The 21,859-nt window shown below is 37.3% G+C and overlaps 1 protein-coding gene across 2 annotated transcripts in view; it reads right to left on the bottom strand.

Moving 5' to 3' along the window:
- The window catches only part of fkbp16 (FKBP prolyl isomerase 16), a 76,081-nt gene that overhangs the window by 50,333 nt on the left and 3,889 nt on the right, over window positions 1-21,859 (bottom strand). For both annotated transcript variants that reach the window (XM_007254478.4, XM_007254479.4), the window contains exon 3: window positions 20,141-20,229. In XM_007254478.4, coding sequence (XP_007254540.2) covers window positions 20,141-20,229 — 89 coding nt within the window. The remainder of the gene's footprint in view (window positions 1-20,140; window positions 20,230-21,859) is intronic.

Raw genomic sequence — 21,859 nt, 5'->3', positions numbered from 1 at the left:
ACTTTAAAAATTGATGGCAAAAAGTTCCAATTTTAACACTTGAAAGACAACCTGTTAGAGTTAGAGATTGGAGATTGAAAGAGAAATTTTAGAGGAGAAAAAACCTTTCTTACTAAAACATATTGGGATTGGGTGGAGCTACTCGTCTTACTGCATGACAGGCACTATTCCTGTCATGGGTTGTTTTAAGAGACCCTGTGCTGTCCATGCTTTTCTACTGTCAATGAGGTGTACGATTTCACTAAAAATAAATCTGGCACCTGTTCACACATGGAGTGAAATCACTTCTACTCTTAAAGCCACTCTAATCATATGCACCTACTGCATGCATCCGCCCGAACTGCAGTGCCGTACCTGGCTGCTTCTTTATAGCACAGTCAGACTGTGTCATGCTGGAGGAGTTTATTACTGAGAAACTGCCTCTCCTTTTACTGCAGCCCGTCTCTTCCTACTTCCTGTTGTTACACACTCTTCCTCTGGGAGCTCTTACATTAAATCTGCTGGCAGTGAGTCAGACTTAGACTACAGCAGTAATTTAGTCTTTCTGCTTCACTTCTGTCTTTCAGTGGACGATCTATGCTTTACTACATTTACTGCATTTATACATATTTGTATTTTGCATTTTGCATATCAGATGAAAGTAACTATTATCCATTTTTAAAAAAAAATTTTTTATTGTTATTACTTTTTTTTAATGATTTTTTTGTTACATTTTTTTTCTTGAATAAAAATAAGTTTTAAAAAATCACCTACTTGATAACAACCCACAGATCTACAGAGTCACTTAAATATTGAGCAGAACATTTATTTAATTGAAAACTTCAAAATTTTTAACAGTAGCAGAACACCTTAAATGTGTTCTAAACTTTAAAAATGCCACACGGGGCACCTGGGGGTCCAGTGGTCTAAAGCACTGCCATTATGATCAGGAAATTGCTGGATCGAATCCCGATCATGCAGCTTGCCGTCAGCTTCCGGAGCCCTGAGAGAGCATAACTAAGCTCGCTCTCTCTGAGTGCATAGATGGCACTCTGTCCTCTTATCACTCCTAGGGTGATGTCAACCAGCACAAGGCATCTGTGAGCTGATGTATCGAAACCGAGTCGCTGCGTTTTCCTCCGAGCGTGCTGTGATGTTACTCAGCAATGCAGCATCAACAGCAGATCGACAAGAGGCGGCGGCTGACTACACACGTGTAGAAGGAGGCATGTGCTGGTCTTCACCCTTTATGTGTTGTGGCATCACTAGTGATGGAGGATATACAGCTGAATAGCAGCTAAAGCTAAGTGGGTAGGACAATTGGTCTAGCTAAATTGGGAGAAAATATGAAATATAAAATGTTGAATAAATAAAATACCACACTACTCAATATTTTAATAATTGTGCATTAAATTGTATAGAAGTGTGTAATTTGCAGAGGTTTGGTTAACCCAACATGAAAAGTGTGTTTTAACTAGGGGTGCCCAAAACCTTTGATTAAAAGTGTAACATGAAGAAACATTAATGCTTTTCAAATTTTATAGCATCCTTCTTAGACTTGTTGGCAGATGGCTAGGTCTAACATGTGTAAGCTGTAATGTTTATTTGGGCTATGTGGATTACATAAATGTCTTAAAATGTTGCTTATAAAACCATAAAAAAATCTTACTATACTTTACTGTATAAGGTCACAATGAAACCCTGAGATTTTTATTTTTTTAAACCTGAAAAGAAGCAGTAAACAGTAGGGGTGGGCAATATTATATTGTATACAATATATCGTGAGACAGAAATATCGTGATATTAAAAATCCATATCGTGATAATAGAGATGTTCTGTCTTAAAAGTAGTCTATTATTTACTGTGAAACTTTAAGTGTATTTATTGTTTAACTGTTTTAGTTTGCAATTTATATGCATGCACTAAATATTCTGTAATATTATTTGCTACATTATATTATTTTATGCTATATTATTTATTTTCCCACATTATGATTATTCTGTTATACTCTTATACTTTATTCCTGAAATTAATTAATTATTTTTCTGTTTTCCTATATCGCCAAGTATATCGTTATCGCAAAAATACCCTGAAATATCGTGATATTATTTTAGAGCCATATCGCACACCCCTAGTAAACAGCAAAAAATAAAGCTATGATAAGTAAAATAGATCAAATAAAACCTTAGACAAGCTTTGATATTGATGATTTTAGATCAGAGCTTAATTTAGGTTTGGTTGATTTGTAACCAGCAGCTGGGAAAACTGACTTCTGATTACTGAAGTAATTTCTTTCCAGTGGTCACAGAAGACGGAAGGTTTCTAAAAATAAAAAAGGAGAGGTGCAGATGGGACAGATATCACGGTACAGTGGCATTTAGGTTGATGCAGGAGATAAGAGAGAAGCTCAGACGAGCAGAAAAAACAGTAAACATTGAATATGATAGTGGACTGGGAGAGACACGAGTATAGTGGTCAAACCAGAACATGCAGTCTCACCCTGACTGAATCAAACCTAATGGAGAACAATTAGTGGCAAGAGCCAAAATTAAACAGATCTTAAGTTGTAGGTTTAGGATAGTGGGTGGATGAACATACAGTACTAATGGGCAGAAGTCATAGATAAAGTGTTAGTTAGTAAGTTTGTTAGTTACATAAATAGAAAGGTATGCAAGATATGTACAACAACAAAAAAAACACTATCAGTCTTTGCTTAAAAGCTGAATCATTCGTTCATGTGACCTTGCCATGAGCATGCTGGCCAGTGTTCAGCTTTACTTACAATATAAAACCTCGCAACTTATACAGTTGTGGGCTTTTCTCCATGACATGCAAATGTATCCCCTCTGATTGGTTAACAGCACTGTGATGCTCCCTCCATGGCTCTGCAGTGGGCGGTCACGAGCCAAATAGGTTAAAACTTGGTCCGGAGGCATTTTCTGATTAATTTGTTTTCCTGTATATTTTCATTTATTAGCTAATTCAGGCAATGAGGGTAAAACATTTTCACATGCAGTATGCATATGTAACTCTGAGTGACTGATCGTATTTCAAAATGAGCAAGTACTAAATAATTTCTAGGGAAATTACACATTTTAAAAGGCCTTGTTTGTATACTTGCCTCTAGAGTCTCCTGGTAGAACTTTTTCTACCCCTAAGTGAGGGTAGTTCATGAATGAGTTACATACTACTATCCCAAGACATGGCAGGTCAGTGTATTTCTATTTGTCATGTGTGTGTGTGTGTGTGCGTGTGTGTATATATACACAAATACAAGAGGTGTGGGCCTCAAATATGTAGCTGCACATAAAGGGTTTGGATGTTGGCTTGCACTGGTCATCTGCTGAGTCATACACACACACGCACATGAACCTCTGAGATCTCAAGACCTTTGAGAAACAAATACCCTTACACACCCAGACACACATCTGGGTCTCACTACCGAAACACACACACACAGAGTGATGCATCAGTGCGTCACTGTTCCACAGCTCGTTGGCTGATGCACTCTTACAAATCAACTGCTCTGAGACAGACACACACACATACACACACACACACACACACTCACTGAATGCTGGAACGTTAGACAGATACAGATCATTAACTCAGTTCGGGATAAGGTGAGGTGACATCCTAACATCACTAGAATAGAGTTTGTACGACTGAATGCAATCCAGTAGAAAGCCTCCATTGAACAAAATAAATCATTTTTAATACTTTTTAATACCTTTTCTCTATACAAGCTAGCTTCAATGTATTGGCAATAAATATATTTATACAAGCATACTGTAAGTTACTGACATTTCTAATCATAATGATGGTATGAGTTTCCACAGTGGACACATCATTAAGGTCTGCAGTGCTACAACATGTAAATACATTACACACCTGCAATTATAGTAATTATACTGGCAGGAACGAAAAGTTACGACCTGTGTGTAATTTCACAGCAGCAGCGTGTTTGCCAGAGAGGTGTGTACACAATTTTATCAGACTTTTTTTTTTACAACCACTTACCAGCTTACTAAATATTTTTCGGTTAGTAAAAAGTTTTTTGAACGTTTTAATTAACATTCATAAAAGTTCCACCTTGTAAGTTCCCAAGCCCTATCTGGACAGGATTAGTTTCTCATGGGGTCCTGGGGTAATTTTCTTTTTTATTGGAGTTCTCTGTGATTTTATTCCCGTCCGGAACAAACGTTTGTGTTTTTCTCAGACGTCCTCCAAGAAAATTACAGGCTGAATTACCTACTGTTTTTTTGCTGAACTCTGTGGTCCTCCAGTAATTTTAGTCCCGTCCAGAAGGACATCTCTAAGTTTCTGCACCTCACGTTTAATAAAATAGTTATTTGTCTACTGCCATGCACCGTAATTACACTCTGGGTGCGTGTTTCCACAGAGATCCACGTAAAAACACAACAGCAAGTGGAAATGGAGGAGCTACTGAACGCGATTTCATGTGACCGAGAAAGCCAAAATAATTGCTGGTCTTCCTGTTTTTTCTATTGTTTTTTTTTCCGAATGCAAGAGTTTTATCACTGAATAGAAGTGTGAAATATTTTTAACTGAAAAGATGTGTCCAAACTTTTGACTTTTCCGTATACATTAACTTGTAAACTAGCAAAACTCTTTTAAGTTCAACATACTTTTGGTTTCTTTTTTACCCATGTGAGGAATGTAAATTGTACAGTACTGTCAATCTAACTGTACAGTAATCAGGCAATTACTCTATGTAGACAAAAGTTGTGGGACACATGTTGATACATTGTTTATGCTTATTATTAGCAAGGTGTTACTTTCTCCTTTAAACGTAAATTTTTACTGATTCTGGTCACCAGTCTGGTTCCATTGAGGCTTGACTACAGGACACAGAACTGTAGGACATTGTTCTGTAGCATACTTTACTATCGAGTCACAGGTAGAGTTTCTTTCTAACACTTGTATTGCACTTGCATCATTCAAAGAACATATTTAAAGGAGAAATCCAGCGTGAAATGGACTTAAGGTGTAATTAAACATGATAACCAGTTTAAACTGTTGTTGAACACCCCACCTTGGTTTGTCCTCAGCATTCTGAAATACAGAACTTTTAGCCGATGCTCCCAAAAGGATTACAATGCTAGTGATAGGGGCTTATGCGAAGAAATCATTATTTTTACACCATTAATAAGCTCAAGGTAGCTCCACACTTCATTGTAATACTTCCGATGCTGACATTTAAATTGAGGCAATGAAAACTTTGAAAGTGAACAGGTGGTTTATTAAAAAGCCAGTTTATACACACAGTACCTGCAGGTAGTTCTCCGGGAGCCGCCATCTTGAATTCAAGTTGCAAACAAAGAAGTAGGATAGTGGAAGAGATTGTTCAGTGAATTCCCTGGAATTCCAGCTGTTGCTGAAAATATCTCTATAATATTCATGAATTTCCAAGGAATTTTCTTCGGAATTCTTCCAATGAAGTGTGGAGTTTTACTTTACTTTGAGCTACATTGCGCAATTTTTTTGCATAGGCAATTTTGGCCTTCATGGTATACTCAGTCTAATAGCTATGCCTTCATAGACAGCATTCTTTGATGAATGCAGCCCCTGAATTTGAACACAGCTAGATATTTTACTCCAGGTTTGAAGTTTTTTTGATTAAGCTGACAGTTCCTTATAGGCTCTGTTCACCCTATGCTTCCTCATTCACATTTACCTGCATTTTCATTTCTGGTTAGATAAGCAGGCACATTTTACTCATAGTGTCTGTAAGAAACCCAGGCTGCACATTTCCTTTTAGGCATTTGCATCAGGATTTGCACTGTATTTGAAATTAAATATATATATATATACATATTTGAAGTTAGATCACACATTAGAATTTAGAAATTACAATTTTTATGGTTATTTCTTCAGCCCTAGTGAACAGCAAGCGACAGTAGTTCAGTTAATTCATAAAGAATTTATTTATATTATAGTTTCTCAGTTTGATGATTACAATTTAAACTCAATATATATATATATAAATAGATAGACAGACAGGCAGACAGACAGAGAATTGTCTATATTTTGGCATAAATTTAACCTAAACATGGATCATGCAGCAAGACAATGACCTTAAGCACACATGTAGTTATTCCAAAAAATAAAGTTAATGTTCATTAATAAAGTTTATTCATTTTTAATTTTACTTTTAGAAAATCTGATTTTTAAAATATAGACAATTATGAAGAGAGTTAGTAACAGCAAAACGTTAATTGTGTGTTTTAAACACACATATAACATGAAATCGCCACATCTACGCACTGTAGGAAGTAGATACCAGGTCCTGGAGGCCCACTGCACCATACAGTCTGTTCTAACCAAACTGATTAAACTCATCAGGGAGTTGATAATTAGCTGATGATTCAGGTGAGTTGCAGCAGGGAAACAGTAAACCGTGCTGTGCTGAGGCCTGTCAGGACTGGAGTTTCTCGTCCCTAAGCTGAACTATAATTAAACATGACCTGGAACTTTTGGTATGTTTGAACTGTTAGCATTGGTGATTTCATCGTACAGTAACAGAGACTGCTGCACAGTATGTACTGTGCTTTTACATTTGTACAGACAGCATTATTCTGTCAACACAAATCTGGGGCTGTGGCATGATAATGTATTTGTGGGCTGTTAATGTGCCGGAACACTCAGCAGTCTGCATTTGCAAAATAAACGAATGCATGAATTTGCTTCTTAGTGATGTTGCATTTGACTACATGGTTCCTAATGACATTAGAAAGATGCAAAGATCTCAAATTTGCAGTAAATAACAGACATTTTTAAAAGGGACATTTTATACCTCTTTTTTCAAAAGATATAATGGGTATATGTGCTCTACAAAACATGTCCAGGAAATTATTTGCACAAAATCACTCTCATATAAAGAGATCTTACCAGCTCTATCCTTGCCAGTTTCAGTTCCTTTCAGATTAAGCCATTTAAGAGCTCTGTTATTTTTATGCAAATAAGCTGTTGCTGGCCACGCCACTGTTTACCACACATCAGTGCTAGCTTGAGCTAAATGGCAAAACATGAACAAACCAGTTCTATCAAGATATTTCATGTTTTGTCTAGTCAACTTATTTTAATGTGTTAATGTACATTCCTTCCTGCATTTCAGGCCTTTTTTTGGACAAATTAAGAGATAAAAGTAGAGAAATAATGCAGGATTTTATACAAGTACTGTATGACTCATGATACACAGTTCTTATTAGTGTTGTCTGAGTTATATACTGCAGTTTTTATAATGGTATGGCAGTGATAAAGATGCTATTCTTCTTATTACAGGTCAGTGGAGGTCAACATGATTTTGAAATATTATATTATTCAAAATATTATATAATATTTCTTTAAGGGACTTTACAGTCATTTACAGTTCACAATTTTTATAAAGAAGCTAATTTAGTACAGTTTTGTCCAATTAAGAAATAAAAAAGACAAAATCTGTCTGACATTTGCGTCATCTCGTTTGGACTACTGAAATGCCTTATACACTTGCCTCAGTCCAGAAGCTTCTGTCTTACAAATGTTACCTTAATAAAATGTACGTACCTACTTACAGTATGTTTTATAGCAGACAAGTGTAACATGCTCACTTACTTACAAATATAATCTATAATCAATTATTGGCTGGGACAATTGAGATTGGACATACAAATATTTATATAATGTCACCTTAATTGTCAATCAAGCGCACATGCACATTCCTGAATGAAAGTATGTAGTAATATTTGATTACACCAGCAGTTTTGATACCTTTGGGATTGCAGAGCTGTATTTCAGATGAACAGGGGACAGTGCCAGTTTATCTCTCTGATGTCAATCTGCTCTTTCACAAGACTTGGCAAAGAAACAGAGTCACCAGTACACTGTATGTCTGTGTGTGTGTGTGTTTGTGTACGTAGATTTAAAAGTCTGATGTGAACACACGCAACACTTGGCTACATAACAATGTGTGCATAACAATGTGTGCATAAGAGTGTGTGTGTCTGTGAGGGTGTTTAAGCATGTTCCCATGCAGTTGGCCTCTGTGGATAAGTGTAATGTCAGTTTAGAAACGAGAATGTTGTCAATGACACCAACACCCGCAAATTCCTCATCATACTGTTTGACATTTGGAGGAGAGATGACTCTCACTCTCTCTCTCTCTCTCTCTCTCTCTCTCTCTCTCTCTCTCTCTCTCTCTCTTTCTCTGACAGCGCTATTTGCTTAAAGGCCCAATCTGTTTGCGCTGCTTATCACAGTTCCTTAGAAATGTTTCTATAGCTGCAATGAAGTGGCTTTCCTCTGCTACACATGGGTGTGTAGTGGCTCTTGCACTTTCCTTCACTTTCCTGCAGTCTGCGAAGGATGACTGAACATGTAGTACTTGGTTGTGACAGAAAATAATTGACATTCTAAAAGTCATGGGATACTTCAGGGAAAGGCTTGGGAATGCCCACTCCTGTAAAAAGTTGTGAGTATTTTGTGAGTCATTTCTGCCTTTAGTTTGACCAAAGTTATAGGCATAACAACAGGGTGCCAACTGCAAAACATTAGTATACTGTAGATCCATAATATGCATTTGCTTTGAATTAAACAAAGCTTTAAGGGAATAGTATAGATATATAATCTCTATATTGTTATATTATCTTGCAAATGGGGCCAAAAGTTTATCAAAGCTACACCAACATCAAACCAAAAGAACATTCAATCATCAAAGGAAGAAAGGATGTATTTTGTAAAACCACCTTTATATGTTTGCAAAATATGTCCCCTTTAAGCCCAAATACAGACATTTCATAGTCAAGCTGTTTCTTAATAAAACGTCCTGAGTAGAGTACACACTGGTAATATGTATTTTTTTTTTTTTCATTTTTGAAGTTTTCTAATTAACTAAGTTGAACTACAACCCCAAATCAGAAAATGTTGGAAAATTATGGAAAATCTTCAAGAAAAGCATATTTTTTATCTGCAGACAGTATGAACCCAATACATTGAATGTTTTGTCTATCCACTATCCTTTACTATTCTGCAGTCTGTGAAGGAGGACTAAACATTAAGTACTTGATTGTGACAGAAATACAATGACATGCTAAAAGTTATGTGAATAAAAAGAATGCAATGATGGACTGACACAAAATGAAAAAAAAAAACTGTTCTGTGGTCAGACAAATGTTATGGGTAAATTTAATGGGTGGATTGTGCAGGCATATGGCTTCATGTAGATTCTCTGAATCTTTAATATATAATGACATTATGTACTGTAGATTGTGGGATATCCAAAGTCAATGTTACACTGAAGAACATTTTTTTTGCAGATTGATGAATCTCTGCATATCTTTGCTTAACTCTCTTTTTATATCCTCTCATGTGAGGTAGTTTCTTACATGAAATTGCTTCTACTGCAGCTGTATTTTTTTTTTTATTAGTAACACTTAATTTTTCCAGCCTTCTGTGGCCCTTTTCCTAGTTTTAAAAATAGGTTAATGTTTGTTCATATTATTTAAATTTTACACAGTGTCCTAACATTCTGAAATTGGGGAGTATTGTATTTAGTTCTGCAGTAACTTATTTAGTATATTAATTGTTTATTATATGTAGTTTTCCTTAGAATCTTACATACAAACTCACATTCTTTTAGTTTTTTTTATTTACTAAGAGTGTACATCTATGATAAAGCAGCTTTTCTGAAAAAAAAAACAAAAAAAAAAAAACAATGTAGTCTCATAATAGGCAGAATGTCAGTAATACAGTTCTGAACTTTGACCTTTCTTTGGGTCCTCTACTCAGGCCTCTACAAAGCCTTCTTGTATGTCAAGCTTTCAACACCTGACTGAAGTAACGACCCGGGGTCACCATTAGGGCAGAAGAAGCCTGGTGGAAACTTTGGTGACGTGTCGCCAACACTGAGCGCTACCATGAAACCCCACATGCTGCCTCGCCTCCTCTGTTTACAGAACGCTGCACTGCCAAAGTATTAGATCATCCACTTCAGCTCCCCTTGTTTTTGTTTTTGGTCTGCTCCCCCCAAGGCGGCTGTGTCCTAAGCCGAGTGTATTGATATTGATGGAGTTCACTCAAGTTCACTCTACCCAGGCCATCTGGGGTTTGCTCGGGACATTATATGACATGTGTCTGTGTGTGAGTAAATATACATTCGCCTCCCTGCCAGGGTTCACTGAGCCGGCCGCATCTTCTGCCAAGAATAACAGGGAGGATGTGCTTCTTCTGCTTGTGCTGGTAATGACAGCCTCGTATTCCGGCCATAGCGCAGAGTCTTTGCTCTTTCTTTTTAGTTTGTTCAAGCTAACATTTGTTATCCATCCATGTTCAGCTGTTTATGGATGAGTGGTGACTTGAGAATTCAACACATATACAGATAAAGACTGTGAAGAGTGTGTGTGTGTGCGTGTATGTGTGCGTAGTGGGTGGATGAGTGATTGGCCAGCGACTATCAGGTTGCCCAGGAAATTAGTGAGTCATTCACTTTGGGAACCTTTTTAACAGCGTCATGGGATTTCCATATCACCGTAATGTTCACCAGCCTGGACATAAATCTAAAAGCTGTACTGTACTGTACTGGTTTTGTTCTGCCATTCCAATTGGCTATTGCCATTTTGTGTCAGGGCATCTGACAAATCTTGTTAAGTGAACTAGTAATGACTTATGCTAATGGATCATTTACTGTTTAGCTAAATGTAAAAAAAAATTAGCTTGTGCAATTTTTTACTTTTTAATCTCCCATATGAATAAACCAAGTAAAGCACTTGTACTAAAAATATAATAATAACAATAAAAAATTAAAATAATAAAAGCAATACAACCGAAATTCCAAAAGTTGGAACACTGTGTAAAATGTAAATTAATATAAATAAAAATAAATGAAAAAAGAATGCAATGATTTCCTACTCAATAGATGTTTAAAGTTATATTTTTTATGAAAACTCCTTCAGAACCTGGAGGCACATTTAATAAAATTTTGACAGGACACAAAAAAGGCTGTATAACTGCCTCTTGTGCTCAGGCACTCCTCCATATTTTCTAAAACTTTTTTATTTATAGTATGTACTGTAGATGGTGGATATCCTAATACATATCCTAATACATGTTTTATTAAGGAACCTTTTCTAGATTTTTTTTTACATGCAGTTTTTATGCAGATTGGTAAAAGTCAACCCATCTTTGCTTATAAAAGACTCTGCCTCTCTAAAAGGCTCTTTTTTTACACCCAGTGATATGAGTTAGTTGTAAATTTCTCCTATTGCTGCTGATTTTTTATTAGTACACTTATCTTTCCATCCTTTAGATGAGATGTGCTGCTGACGTCAATTACTAAATGAGATCAATAAATGCTTCTCAATAAATGCTCAAATGTCTCACTTACTACACCTGATATGTGCTCTATGTTCTATTATGAGTAAAATATGGATCTATGAAATTTGCAAAAGATTCTATTCATTTTTTTGTATTTACATTAATTTACACTTGCCAGCTTTTTTGGGAAATTGGATTGCAAAAGATAAAAAGGGGACCTACATAAATAAAAAAATAAAAAAAAACCTCACTTGCCTCAAATTGCGTCAAGTTGTTATGTAACCTCAAGAACATTGTATAATACACTGCTATTGATTACAAAAAGGGTTCAGATTGATTTCAGCACATTACACCGATAACAACATGACGTTGTACAGTTAAAAAAATAAAGCTGTTTGACCAGTGAAAAAAATGTTGTACACAGACTTTTACTCCTTGCTTCATACCATTTTTTTTATCATTAAAAATGCATACATCCTAAACTGGACATGTTTTGATGTTTTATTTGGGATCAGGAAAAGAGTAGGAAAAATCTGTTTTCTAGCATTCCTCTAAACTCATTTCCAAACCAAAACAGAGTATGTGTTGGATGTTATTAAGTCTGGAAGGACTGGAAGGACTCTCTCGCTGACTCTCCTGTGGATTCTCTTGTGATCTCTTTAGGGATGGCATCTCTTGTGTCTTTCAAAACATAGAGAGCAGCTCTCTCCTGAATATCTTTGCTGGTACAGGCAAGTGTGGTAACACAGGACATGACCGTTTTTACTGTGTGTTCAAACTAGCAGGACAGAGAGACTAGTCATTTCCAATGGGAGTACATGATTTATGGCCAAGATTTAGGGGTAAGCAGTGAGTTGAGAGTTTCTTAATTTTATGCAAAGAAATTATGACTGTAAAGCCCTATCCGGACGGGATTAGTTTCTCAGGGGGTCCTGGGGTATTTTTCTCTTTTATGGGGGGGTCCTTTGTGATTTTATTCATGTCTGGAATGACCATATATGTGTGCTTTTCTCAGACATCCTCTGAGAAAATTACTGGCTGAATTACCTACAGTTTTTCGCTAAACTCCGTGGTCCTCCGGTAATTTTAGTCCCATCCAGACTGACATCTCTGATTTTGGTCACCTCGCGTTTAATAAAATAGCTATATGTCACTTTAGGCATGCATTTCCACAGAGATTTACAAAAACACAACAGCGGGTGGAAATGGAGTAGCTACTGAACGTGATGTCATGTGACCGAGAAAGCCAAAAACTCACTGGTCCTCCTGTTTTTTTCATTTGCAGTCCGGATTGAAGAGTTTTATCACTGAGTAGAAGTGTGAAATATTTTTCTCAGACATCCCCCCTGAGAAATTAATCCCGTCCGGATAGGACTGATAGAATGTTTTGTCTAAAACTGGAAGTAGCTAACTGATTTAATGCCTTGCTGTCCACATTGGCTCAAAAGACAGTGTAGTAATGAAAACTGAATCATGAAGACAATATCATGAACAGTCCTATGCTATATATGAGTGTTTAGCTGTGTGTCTTCCTGCTTAAGAATCCTGTCTGAATCGACAGGAATGCAACTTGGTGGGAAGTTTGCTATCTTAAGAAGAACAATGATTGATTACACTATAAGGTTGTTCTGTTGCGTGACCATTGTGTTTCCATTTTGACTCATACTGTTTTGTTAGTAGCATCCTTTACAAGCGAAGTACACATCAGAGAAGAGTTGGAAGGCTGGAAGTTGGTCTGTGCCTCTCTGGTAGAGCCAGAAACATTGGTAGATGACTGCATGATGCAGGACTACATGCACACAGACCATTATGAAGACTGTCCTTAACACCATGTCAATGTCACCAGCAAGACTTGCAACAGTGTCATCCCAGACTGTTACAGAGTGACTCAGAATGGCAGTGGGTCATCTTCAGTGATGAGTCCCCCTTTTGTCTTGGTGGAGACAATCAATGAATCCATGTATTAAGACACTGTAGTCATCACCAAGATGAATAGTTTGTTGTCACATGTCACCACACTCCTACTAAAATTTTTGAGGGAAATGCATGAGAATAATTCAGGCTGCATTGGATTATGTTATTAATGCAGGACACCATTAGGAACTGCTGCAAATCCATGCTGAGATGTATGGTATATTGCATTAGCCTGACCCCATCCCTAAAAAGACACTACATCTGAATGTGTAGCTCATTAAATATTACCTGTGTTATTCATTGTTCTTGGTAACCTGGTCTATTGTAATACATAAGACATACCTGATTTTGAGGCGCGTTACGCGACACTAGTAAGGAACGGGGGTGTCGTCATGTTTCCTTCTAATTTAGCAGGTTAAGTAGGTTACCGTCTCCAGCACTAAGGCTGGGTGAAACAGCATAAGCATTAGCCGCTAACCACAGCACCAGCGGTTAGCAGTTAATGCTGCCCCGTAGCATTATACTGAGAAACCCTGAGTGTTGTGGAAACCTATGGCAGTATTAGCTAGCAGTTCGTCCCACGTAGCTTGTTTTAACATGGTAAACATGCAGACTATAATCCGATATACTCGCCTCCGAATGGCGAAAGGGCTTAGCGGCTAATGCTAAAATGAAAGGATTTTAAGTGTACCATAAAGTGCGAAAAATATGATAGTATTTGTTTTAATTATTACATTTTCTTGTTGGAACCTGGATAAATGTGAGCAGCCCCAAGAAACACATCCACCATAGACAAACTTGGGTCGATGTAACTGACTTGTTGCCGGCTAGTGTGGTTGCTGATGTGTTTTTATATCTTTTATATATTTCTCTTTTTCCCCTATCCTCAATAGCTTTGAGCCTCTCTGCTGATCCTTAACTGGTTTTCTCTGCGGCTTGTGAACCACGGTTTGTTCTCTATAACATGTGTCCCTGCTTGCACTCTACCTGTCACAGTCAGACTTCTCAATTGTTAGTGGCAAAAGAGTTTTCTCTGCCTTCCTTAGGCTAATATGTCTGCTCTGGAGCACCTTATAAGTGGCTGTCTTGGGGGTGGGGAGCCAGTGAGAGAGAGAGAGAGAGAGAGAGAGGGGACCAAATGCTGCCCATTCTTTGAGCCTCCATTCTGCTCCCAGTTGGTTGAATCAGTATGTCTTCAGACGGCGAACGCTAAAAGCTGTGAAGTGCCCTCAGAGGAGACGGGCCTGCCTGTAACAGGCTACCGACAGGGCCTAATCAATGCGTGCCACCGCTCCTAGAGAGTGACTAAATGAGATTTTCTCTCTCTCTTTCTCTTTTTCTAGCTCTCTCCCTCTCTTTCTTCTTTTCCTGCTCCTCTAAAAATCTTTTCACATCCACAGCTCTATTCTGACAAATGTGTCAAAGCCAAGCAAGGAAACCAAGTTGCTGATGATTGCATTTATATTTAAGTGCAACTTTCTATCACTAACAGGCAAAATCAAGCCTTGTTACGGTCTCTTAAAGACATATCTTAATATATATATATGTTTTGTATATGACTTTTGTTTGGTTTGCTGGCCCTGTATAGGGCTTTATTAAAAAAGCGGAAACACAATTTTGAAGTTTGTGGGAGGAGGATATATATAATTATACTACGGTTAGTTCTGACCTCACAATGCGATTGGATAAATAGCCAATTCTAAGAGTGCCTATATTGTATGATAATGGTATTCTGATCAAAGCTCTTTAAGTATTGCTGCGCTTACAAGACTAAAAACACCAGCTATGACAAAGCAGACTGCCAAAATAAATTATAAGTTCCTAAAACATGTTGTGTATAAAAACATTATTTTAATTATTATATTAAACTATATAACAAAATACTGTAATTTGATTGGATGAGACACATTCTAGGAATGTCAATATTGCACAATAATGGCACTCTGTTAGAAGCTCTTCAAGTATGTTTATCTTAGAGCTTAGATCGGGCCCAAAAAATAGACCCTGACCCGGCCCGAGCCTGTGCACGTTCTGCCCGAGCCCGAGCGTTAAAACTGAGCTGTTTAAATGAGTGAAATCCATTTAGAATTATATTTATTAACACTGCAAAGCTGAAGAAGCATAGACAAACTTACTACTCTAATTTAATTAACAATGTCTAAGAATATAAAATACTTTTGAAACAATTTTTTTGTATTTAAGCACTTTCAGCGTCAAAAGAACAGGAGCAGTAACTTGCTCTTACAGCCTGTAACACTAAGGCCAGACAAACAAGAATTAATATAAATTATAAGCGAACAAACAGAGGAAGGCTCCGTGGGTGGAAAGACTATGCAGTGATGGTGAGTGAGTGGGCCGAAGACACACCCAATATGCCCAGTATGCCATGTACAATATATGGTGTCAGGAGCCAATGAAAAAAGTGTTTTAGTAAAGGTTAGATGTATAAACGTGCTCCGCTGCTAAGCTCACTCTTGCTGGATACGCATAGGCTACGCCGCTGGTTCTACGCAGAAGTAAGAATTGGGCTTAAGAAGAACAATGTAATTGATATGTGCCATACTGGCATATTTCCTTTCTTAAAACAAACAGCCTCTCAAAACCAAAAAGCATTTATTTGAGTATACACATATAACTAATCAATGACTCCTGTGCTTATAGGACAAAAAACAACAACCACGACAAAGCAGCTTAAAACCATTTGTTTAATTTAATAATTTGTGTAAAGATTTTCTCTCCCTCTCTCTTATCTCTCTTTTTCTAAAAGACCTTTCAGCTTCCACGGCTCTATTCTGACAAACGTGTCAAACCCAAACCAAAGCAAGGAAAACAAGTTGCCGGTGATTACATTTATCTTTGAGAGCCACTTTCCTTCACAAACGAGCCTAATCAAGCCTTGCAAAGTCAAATTTTCTGAATTATTCAACTTTTTTTTCCCTTCTTTCCTCAGTGTCTCTGAATCGTCTGCATTTGTTATGCGCCAATGATCAGATGTCTGCGTGTGTGTGTGCATAAGCAAAAAACAGGCAGAAACCTGCTTGGGATGGGGCTACGTCAGCGTGGAGAGCGTGTGGAAGCTTTTCAGAGCAGAGCCGTGTGTATATTTTCTTTTATTGTACCCATCTGAGCACCATGGGAGGAGATGTTGTCACAGTGGCTCTGCTGCCCCCCTTTAAACTGCTGGTGAGAAGCCTGTGAGGTCTTCCTCAGGGGCTAGGCTAAATTTGACTCTTGTGCAGAGTGCCCTAATCAGCAGCATCAAAAACAACCATTAGCTCGGGATCTGGCTGCCTCTACTCGACTGGCCCGCTCCCCGAGGAGGCCACTCATAACACAGCCAGAGAGAGAGCCGCGCGGGAGCACGCCCCATCAGAGCCTGGCTCTGTTCTGCTTCAACCAAGCCTAACAATCACTCTGGAGCCCTCTCTGATTCCCTGACACACACACACACGTTTATAAAGGGAGGCACGAAAACAAGGCCTGCCGTGGCACGAGACCACACACTGTACTCTCACAATATGAGACAATATGAGAGAACAGCTTGGTCTAGGCTTGCATTCGCTAAGAACTCTTCAACAGGAGCAGTGCTGAAAGATCAGGTTTCGTATTACCAAATGTGGAGCTTATTTATTTGAATGTTTTTTGCTTTCTGTGTCCACAGAAGGATGCTGGACATCACAGTTTCATGGCAAAATAGCTTTACAGCAGAGAAGAGAATTGATTATACATTGTTTGGATGCGTGATCAGAAAAAATCCAACAATAAATGGACATAACATAACTGTAGTATATTTACAATAATACACCAAATACACTAAATAATGACAATAGTGTAGTGCAGTGACGGATGCTGGTCTTTCAAGGAGGGGAAGCTCAATTCTGGCCTACATCTTAACATATGTCATTTTATTTATACATAAATTGTACTCTCCCTGAGATGTTTTTTTTTTGTAAACAAAAGGCATTATTTTCATGTTTTCACTACACAACAAAAAGGTATCTATTCTTTACATTGAACAATTACATAAAAAGACGCTATGACATGAATAAACATAAAATGATCAGTAAAAAAAACAATACGCAAAATCTTTAAAGTTGGTAAAGGAAAAAAATGCAGGTAAATTTATTTTCTTTTTGGACAGTTTTAATTTCCTTGAATAATCCCTTTATTATTTTTAATTATTTTAATTATTTTTAATGATCAAGAGGCATGGACAACAGTACATTTTATTTGTTACAGCACTTCCAGTCAGCCAGCTCACTTTATCATACCAGGACAGCTGAAAATACCTGTTACTTTTTCCCTTTTACACCAAATTAATCTGAGCAGTTTATCTGCCCTGCTGTTTCACTCTAAGTTTTCCGTCGTAAGGAAGACTATCAAGTGCCTTCGCCAAAATCCGGTCCACAACATTAAAACTGTCTGACATAATGCTCAGCTTGCTACCTAGCTAGGGACTGGAGCGAGGCTAGTGTGAAGTGTGTCCGTCTGTGAGTGCAGAAACTGCGATAGAAAAGAGTGATAGAAGTCAGAAAGAGTGATAGAAGTCAGTCTCCAAACACAAGCAGCTACAGAAAAGCATCAGAAATAGAAGCTGGATTTGTCGCTAGTTGTTTTTAATAAAGAAAATGCCGCTATAAGGATTAGGAAAGTCTCATGTTCAACTCAGAACAGAATGAAAATGCTCCCAGCGCGCATGTTTAAACCCAGAGATCGCTGATTCGCTCATTTTGCTGTCAATCAAAAAGGGACTCCGCCTCAGACAGATCCTCCAATCATCATGCAGAAGCTGAGCGTCCGGGTCAGCCGAGGCCAACCCACTGCCCCATAGACCCCCAGAGACGCTGAGCGTCCGATGGGCGGGACAAAGCCCAGCATTTATCCAATGACTCGTCTCGTTTCGCCGCGCGCTTTGCTCCGCTTTTGAAGTCTGTGGATGCTCAGCGTCCGCACTGTTTAAAGCAGCGCTGTGAAGCTGCGGGAATGAATGAGAGGAAAGCCGCGGCGTTACCAGTGATAAGAAGCTGATTCTGAACTAAGTTCAGCGCGGTGTAGCGCATATTTAATCAGTGACATGTACACACAACAGTATATATTTAATCACTTATTTTTTTTTTACATTTTAGAGGAAGCTGAGCTTCCTTTGCAGTCTTAGAGCAATCGCCACTGGTGTAGTGGTGTACTGATGTAATAGACAATATCTTATTTTCTTTCACAAAAAGACAAACAGAGTGTATTATGGCTTATTAAGGTCAAAGCACAGTGTTTTTTTATTGAAACTACTGCAGCACTGCTAATGCCGCTGATACACGCTCTACTGCAAACATAGAGAAATGAAGATGGCAAACTCAGGGCCCTGGCTTACACTCTCTACAAGGTGCGTCGCCATGTTCATTGCTATCTTACTCCCCGTCACCAGTCTATTTTCACGCCTTAAACCTGCGTCATTTAAATAGCAAAGACGCATAGGAATATATACATGGACGATGGGTGTGGGGTCTCAAAATAAGGTTTATTCAGGTAAATTTCTGGCGTATTGCTATCTTGGCAATGTAAGTTACTTTGCCACTGACAACAGTCAACCCTCAGATGCTCATTGCTATCTTGGCAACGCAGGAGAGGCACGCAAGCTCAACGTATGTACAACCCGTCTTGTTACAAGTCAGTTTCCCTTTGTTTAGATGCACAGAAACACTGAGCTGGTAAAATACCATATTATTCTGCCAAAGTCAGAGTGCAACTGGCTTTTAAAAGGTATGGCAAGTGACAAGCTGATTGGTTTATTTGACTTTTAAGGGAATTAGTCATGTCTTTTGTGCATTTTGAGCTGCACAATGCATACTTTTCCTGTCGTTAAAATAGCAAAAACACTACAAACACTCCCTAAATCATGCTGCACAGTGCACGATTGATGGATCGCTTAAAGATCGCTAAAATAGGGCCCTAGGTCTTCATCTGCTAAATCCCAACTGACTTAATGTAAACTTAAATTGATGACCACACTGCAACCCATGGTTTAAAATTTGCTTCCAAATGCTCAGTACAATTGTAAATTCTCACCAGAGAGAATTCTAAAAGACATCATAAAAACAACATTCATGCTGTTTTTGAAGTATAGTTCCCATATACACAGACTTTATAAGCAAAAATAATACATACAACTTTTCCCTCTTTTTCAATGAGGAAAAGTCCATTTTCACCAAACAGATTCTTCAAAGATTAGAGAATTTTCATGGTTTACAAAATAATTTAGTTGCACATACATAAACAATGCCACTCCCGCAGAAAGTCATCCAAGGTTTAAGCTCTAACACACTGCAGCTAAAGAATTTTGATGTCACTTGTGGTATGCGTTTGTGCATGTGCTTTATTTACACCTTTTTAAGACACGTAGATACCATCAGTCTTCTCAGTTTGTAAAGTTGTTCTTATTTCTTTCTTCCAGTAACATGAATTCAATTCACTTTAAGGGTCTCTGATGCTCTTTTTAATAAGAGTGGGTAAAACAGCCGTTGGCTGAAATTGGAGCACTGGTCCCTCAGGTTTAGGAGGGAGGGGCAGAAACCTCTGGCCAGTGCCTGAATAGTATTGGGTGGGAGGCCATCTGCTCCTTTTCACGGTTCATTTAGCAAGCTAGTGGGGATCGGCCATTGGCCCTGACAGCAACAGGTACAAAAGAACTTTGTCCCACTGTGTGAAGATAGATGTCATATTACTCAAAGCAGTGTCATAGTGTCATCACTGGAGTGCTCTGCTCTTGGAATCCAATCAGTCTGAAACATTATTTTTTTAATAAGTAGCAGGATTCTAAAATTTGTTTTATCAGAACTGCTGTATGTAGATCTTATAGATGCTGAGTGAGTGAACATAATCTGTCCTTCAGTTTGATCTGGATGATAGTTATTGGAGCACAATTGTGACAAACACATCCTACCTCCCCAGAAGTCCGTAGGTGTATTGTGAGTCTGCCAGTAGTAATGCAATCTCTTCCTTCTTCATTGAAATGGCACACTCCTCTAAAGCCTGCACAAAAGCACAGTTAACAGATTAAGTTTTTGTTTAATTTGATACTGGATACAAAAATGATCTTCACTACAGGAACTCACTACAGGACATGATCACTTAATTTTATCAGCCATCATATCATTTCTTTGTAGATTTTTTTCTGATTAAATGTACGGTTTTAATGTCCCTGCTATACTTAAAAATCATACATTTTATACGTATTATTATCTATTTTACTGATGAGTGACAATAATCCATTATCTGGGTAAAAAAATTACAGTAGTTCATACATGCATAAACATGTTTTTGTTACATATATACATACATACATACTGTAAAACTGTGATAGTGTCTTCAGTGTTGTTTTACTGTTATCAGCTTATGCAGGCTAAATATAGAGCATTAACAGATGGCAAACATATTTATTTTTTTTACTCAGGGGTGTGGTGTTGATAAGCCATACAAGTATGTGCTGAAAAAGTACTGATATCTTTGATTTATTGCAGGGATCAATATCCCAATCGGTCATATATCTCATATTAATCTCAGAGTTGAACAACAAAATCAGGAAATATGAAGTGTTGAAAGTATTTAGACATTCTCTTTTTTAATTCCCAATATGTGAAATAATAAAACATAAATACTGTAGGGGTCTAACAAAAAATCTATATATCGGAGTATCATGATAATTTATTTTGCAACACTATACATTTTTAAAAACACAGTATTTTATATTTATTAGTGTTTTAAAGTGTCAGACAGTGGTTATTTTAGTTTTGTATTAAACACTGACTGATAGATAGCAGTAAAATTATGACTTTAATCTTGGAATATAATGAGTTTATCCTCAGAGTCAACTGTTTTTATTTTTTTGGCCCTAAACACCACTTGTTGTTGTATTGCTGTATTTTTATTACAGGGTAAATAAATACCTTTAAAAGGTATAACTGTATTATTTTTTAACATTTTAAAACTTTTATTATGATTTTTTTCCATGGTGACAAATGAAGCTAACACTATAGCTAGTACACCAACACACTTAAGATAGCTAGGGTTGCAATATATTCGGGCACACACAAAAACCTTTATCCAGTAACTGCTACACCAAACTAAGAATGTTAAAACTAAATATTGCCAGATAACAAAGTCAATTAAAATGTATTAATATACTGATTATATATTTTTTTAATAGTTACTGTTTTTGTAACAGTTCTCTCTCCTACTGCAGGGTAGCTAGCATTAGTTAGCTATGCAATTAGCAGAAAAAAAGGTATGCGGTATGCACATAACAAAAACATGTCACACTGTAAAAAACACATTATCATATTTATAAAATATAAAGAAAACAAAAGTTTTCTTTCATGTGTTTTATCATGTTTTTGAAAATCAAATCTTATAAATATGATGGTGTGTTTTTATGGAGTTCTCCTAAAAAGACAGTTTAAAAAAAATATTTAACTAATAGAAGTAAATGACCTTGCTTACGAATCACAATATATTGTGAGCTATATATTGCAGCCCCTCTATAGTGATACGTATTGATCATCACATTCTTGCCAATACACAGCTCTAAAATACAGTGTACACAATTTTGAAGATAAAACAATGACGCAAGTTAACTGCACATTTATTTACAGAGTGCGTACCC

This window comes from Astyanax mexicanus, chromosome 9 (genome assembly GCF_023375975.1).
Source record: "Astyanax mexicanus isolate ESR-SI-001 chromosome 9, AstMex3_surface, whole genome shotgun sequence".
Classification (NCBI taxonomy): domain Eukaryota; kingdom Metazoa; phylum Chordata; class Actinopteri; order Characiformes; family Acestrorhamphidae; genus Astyanax; species Astyanax mexicanus.
The sequence above is the reverse complement of the archived record's forward strand: the minus strand, read 5'-3'. Positions and strand labels throughout refer to the sequence as shown.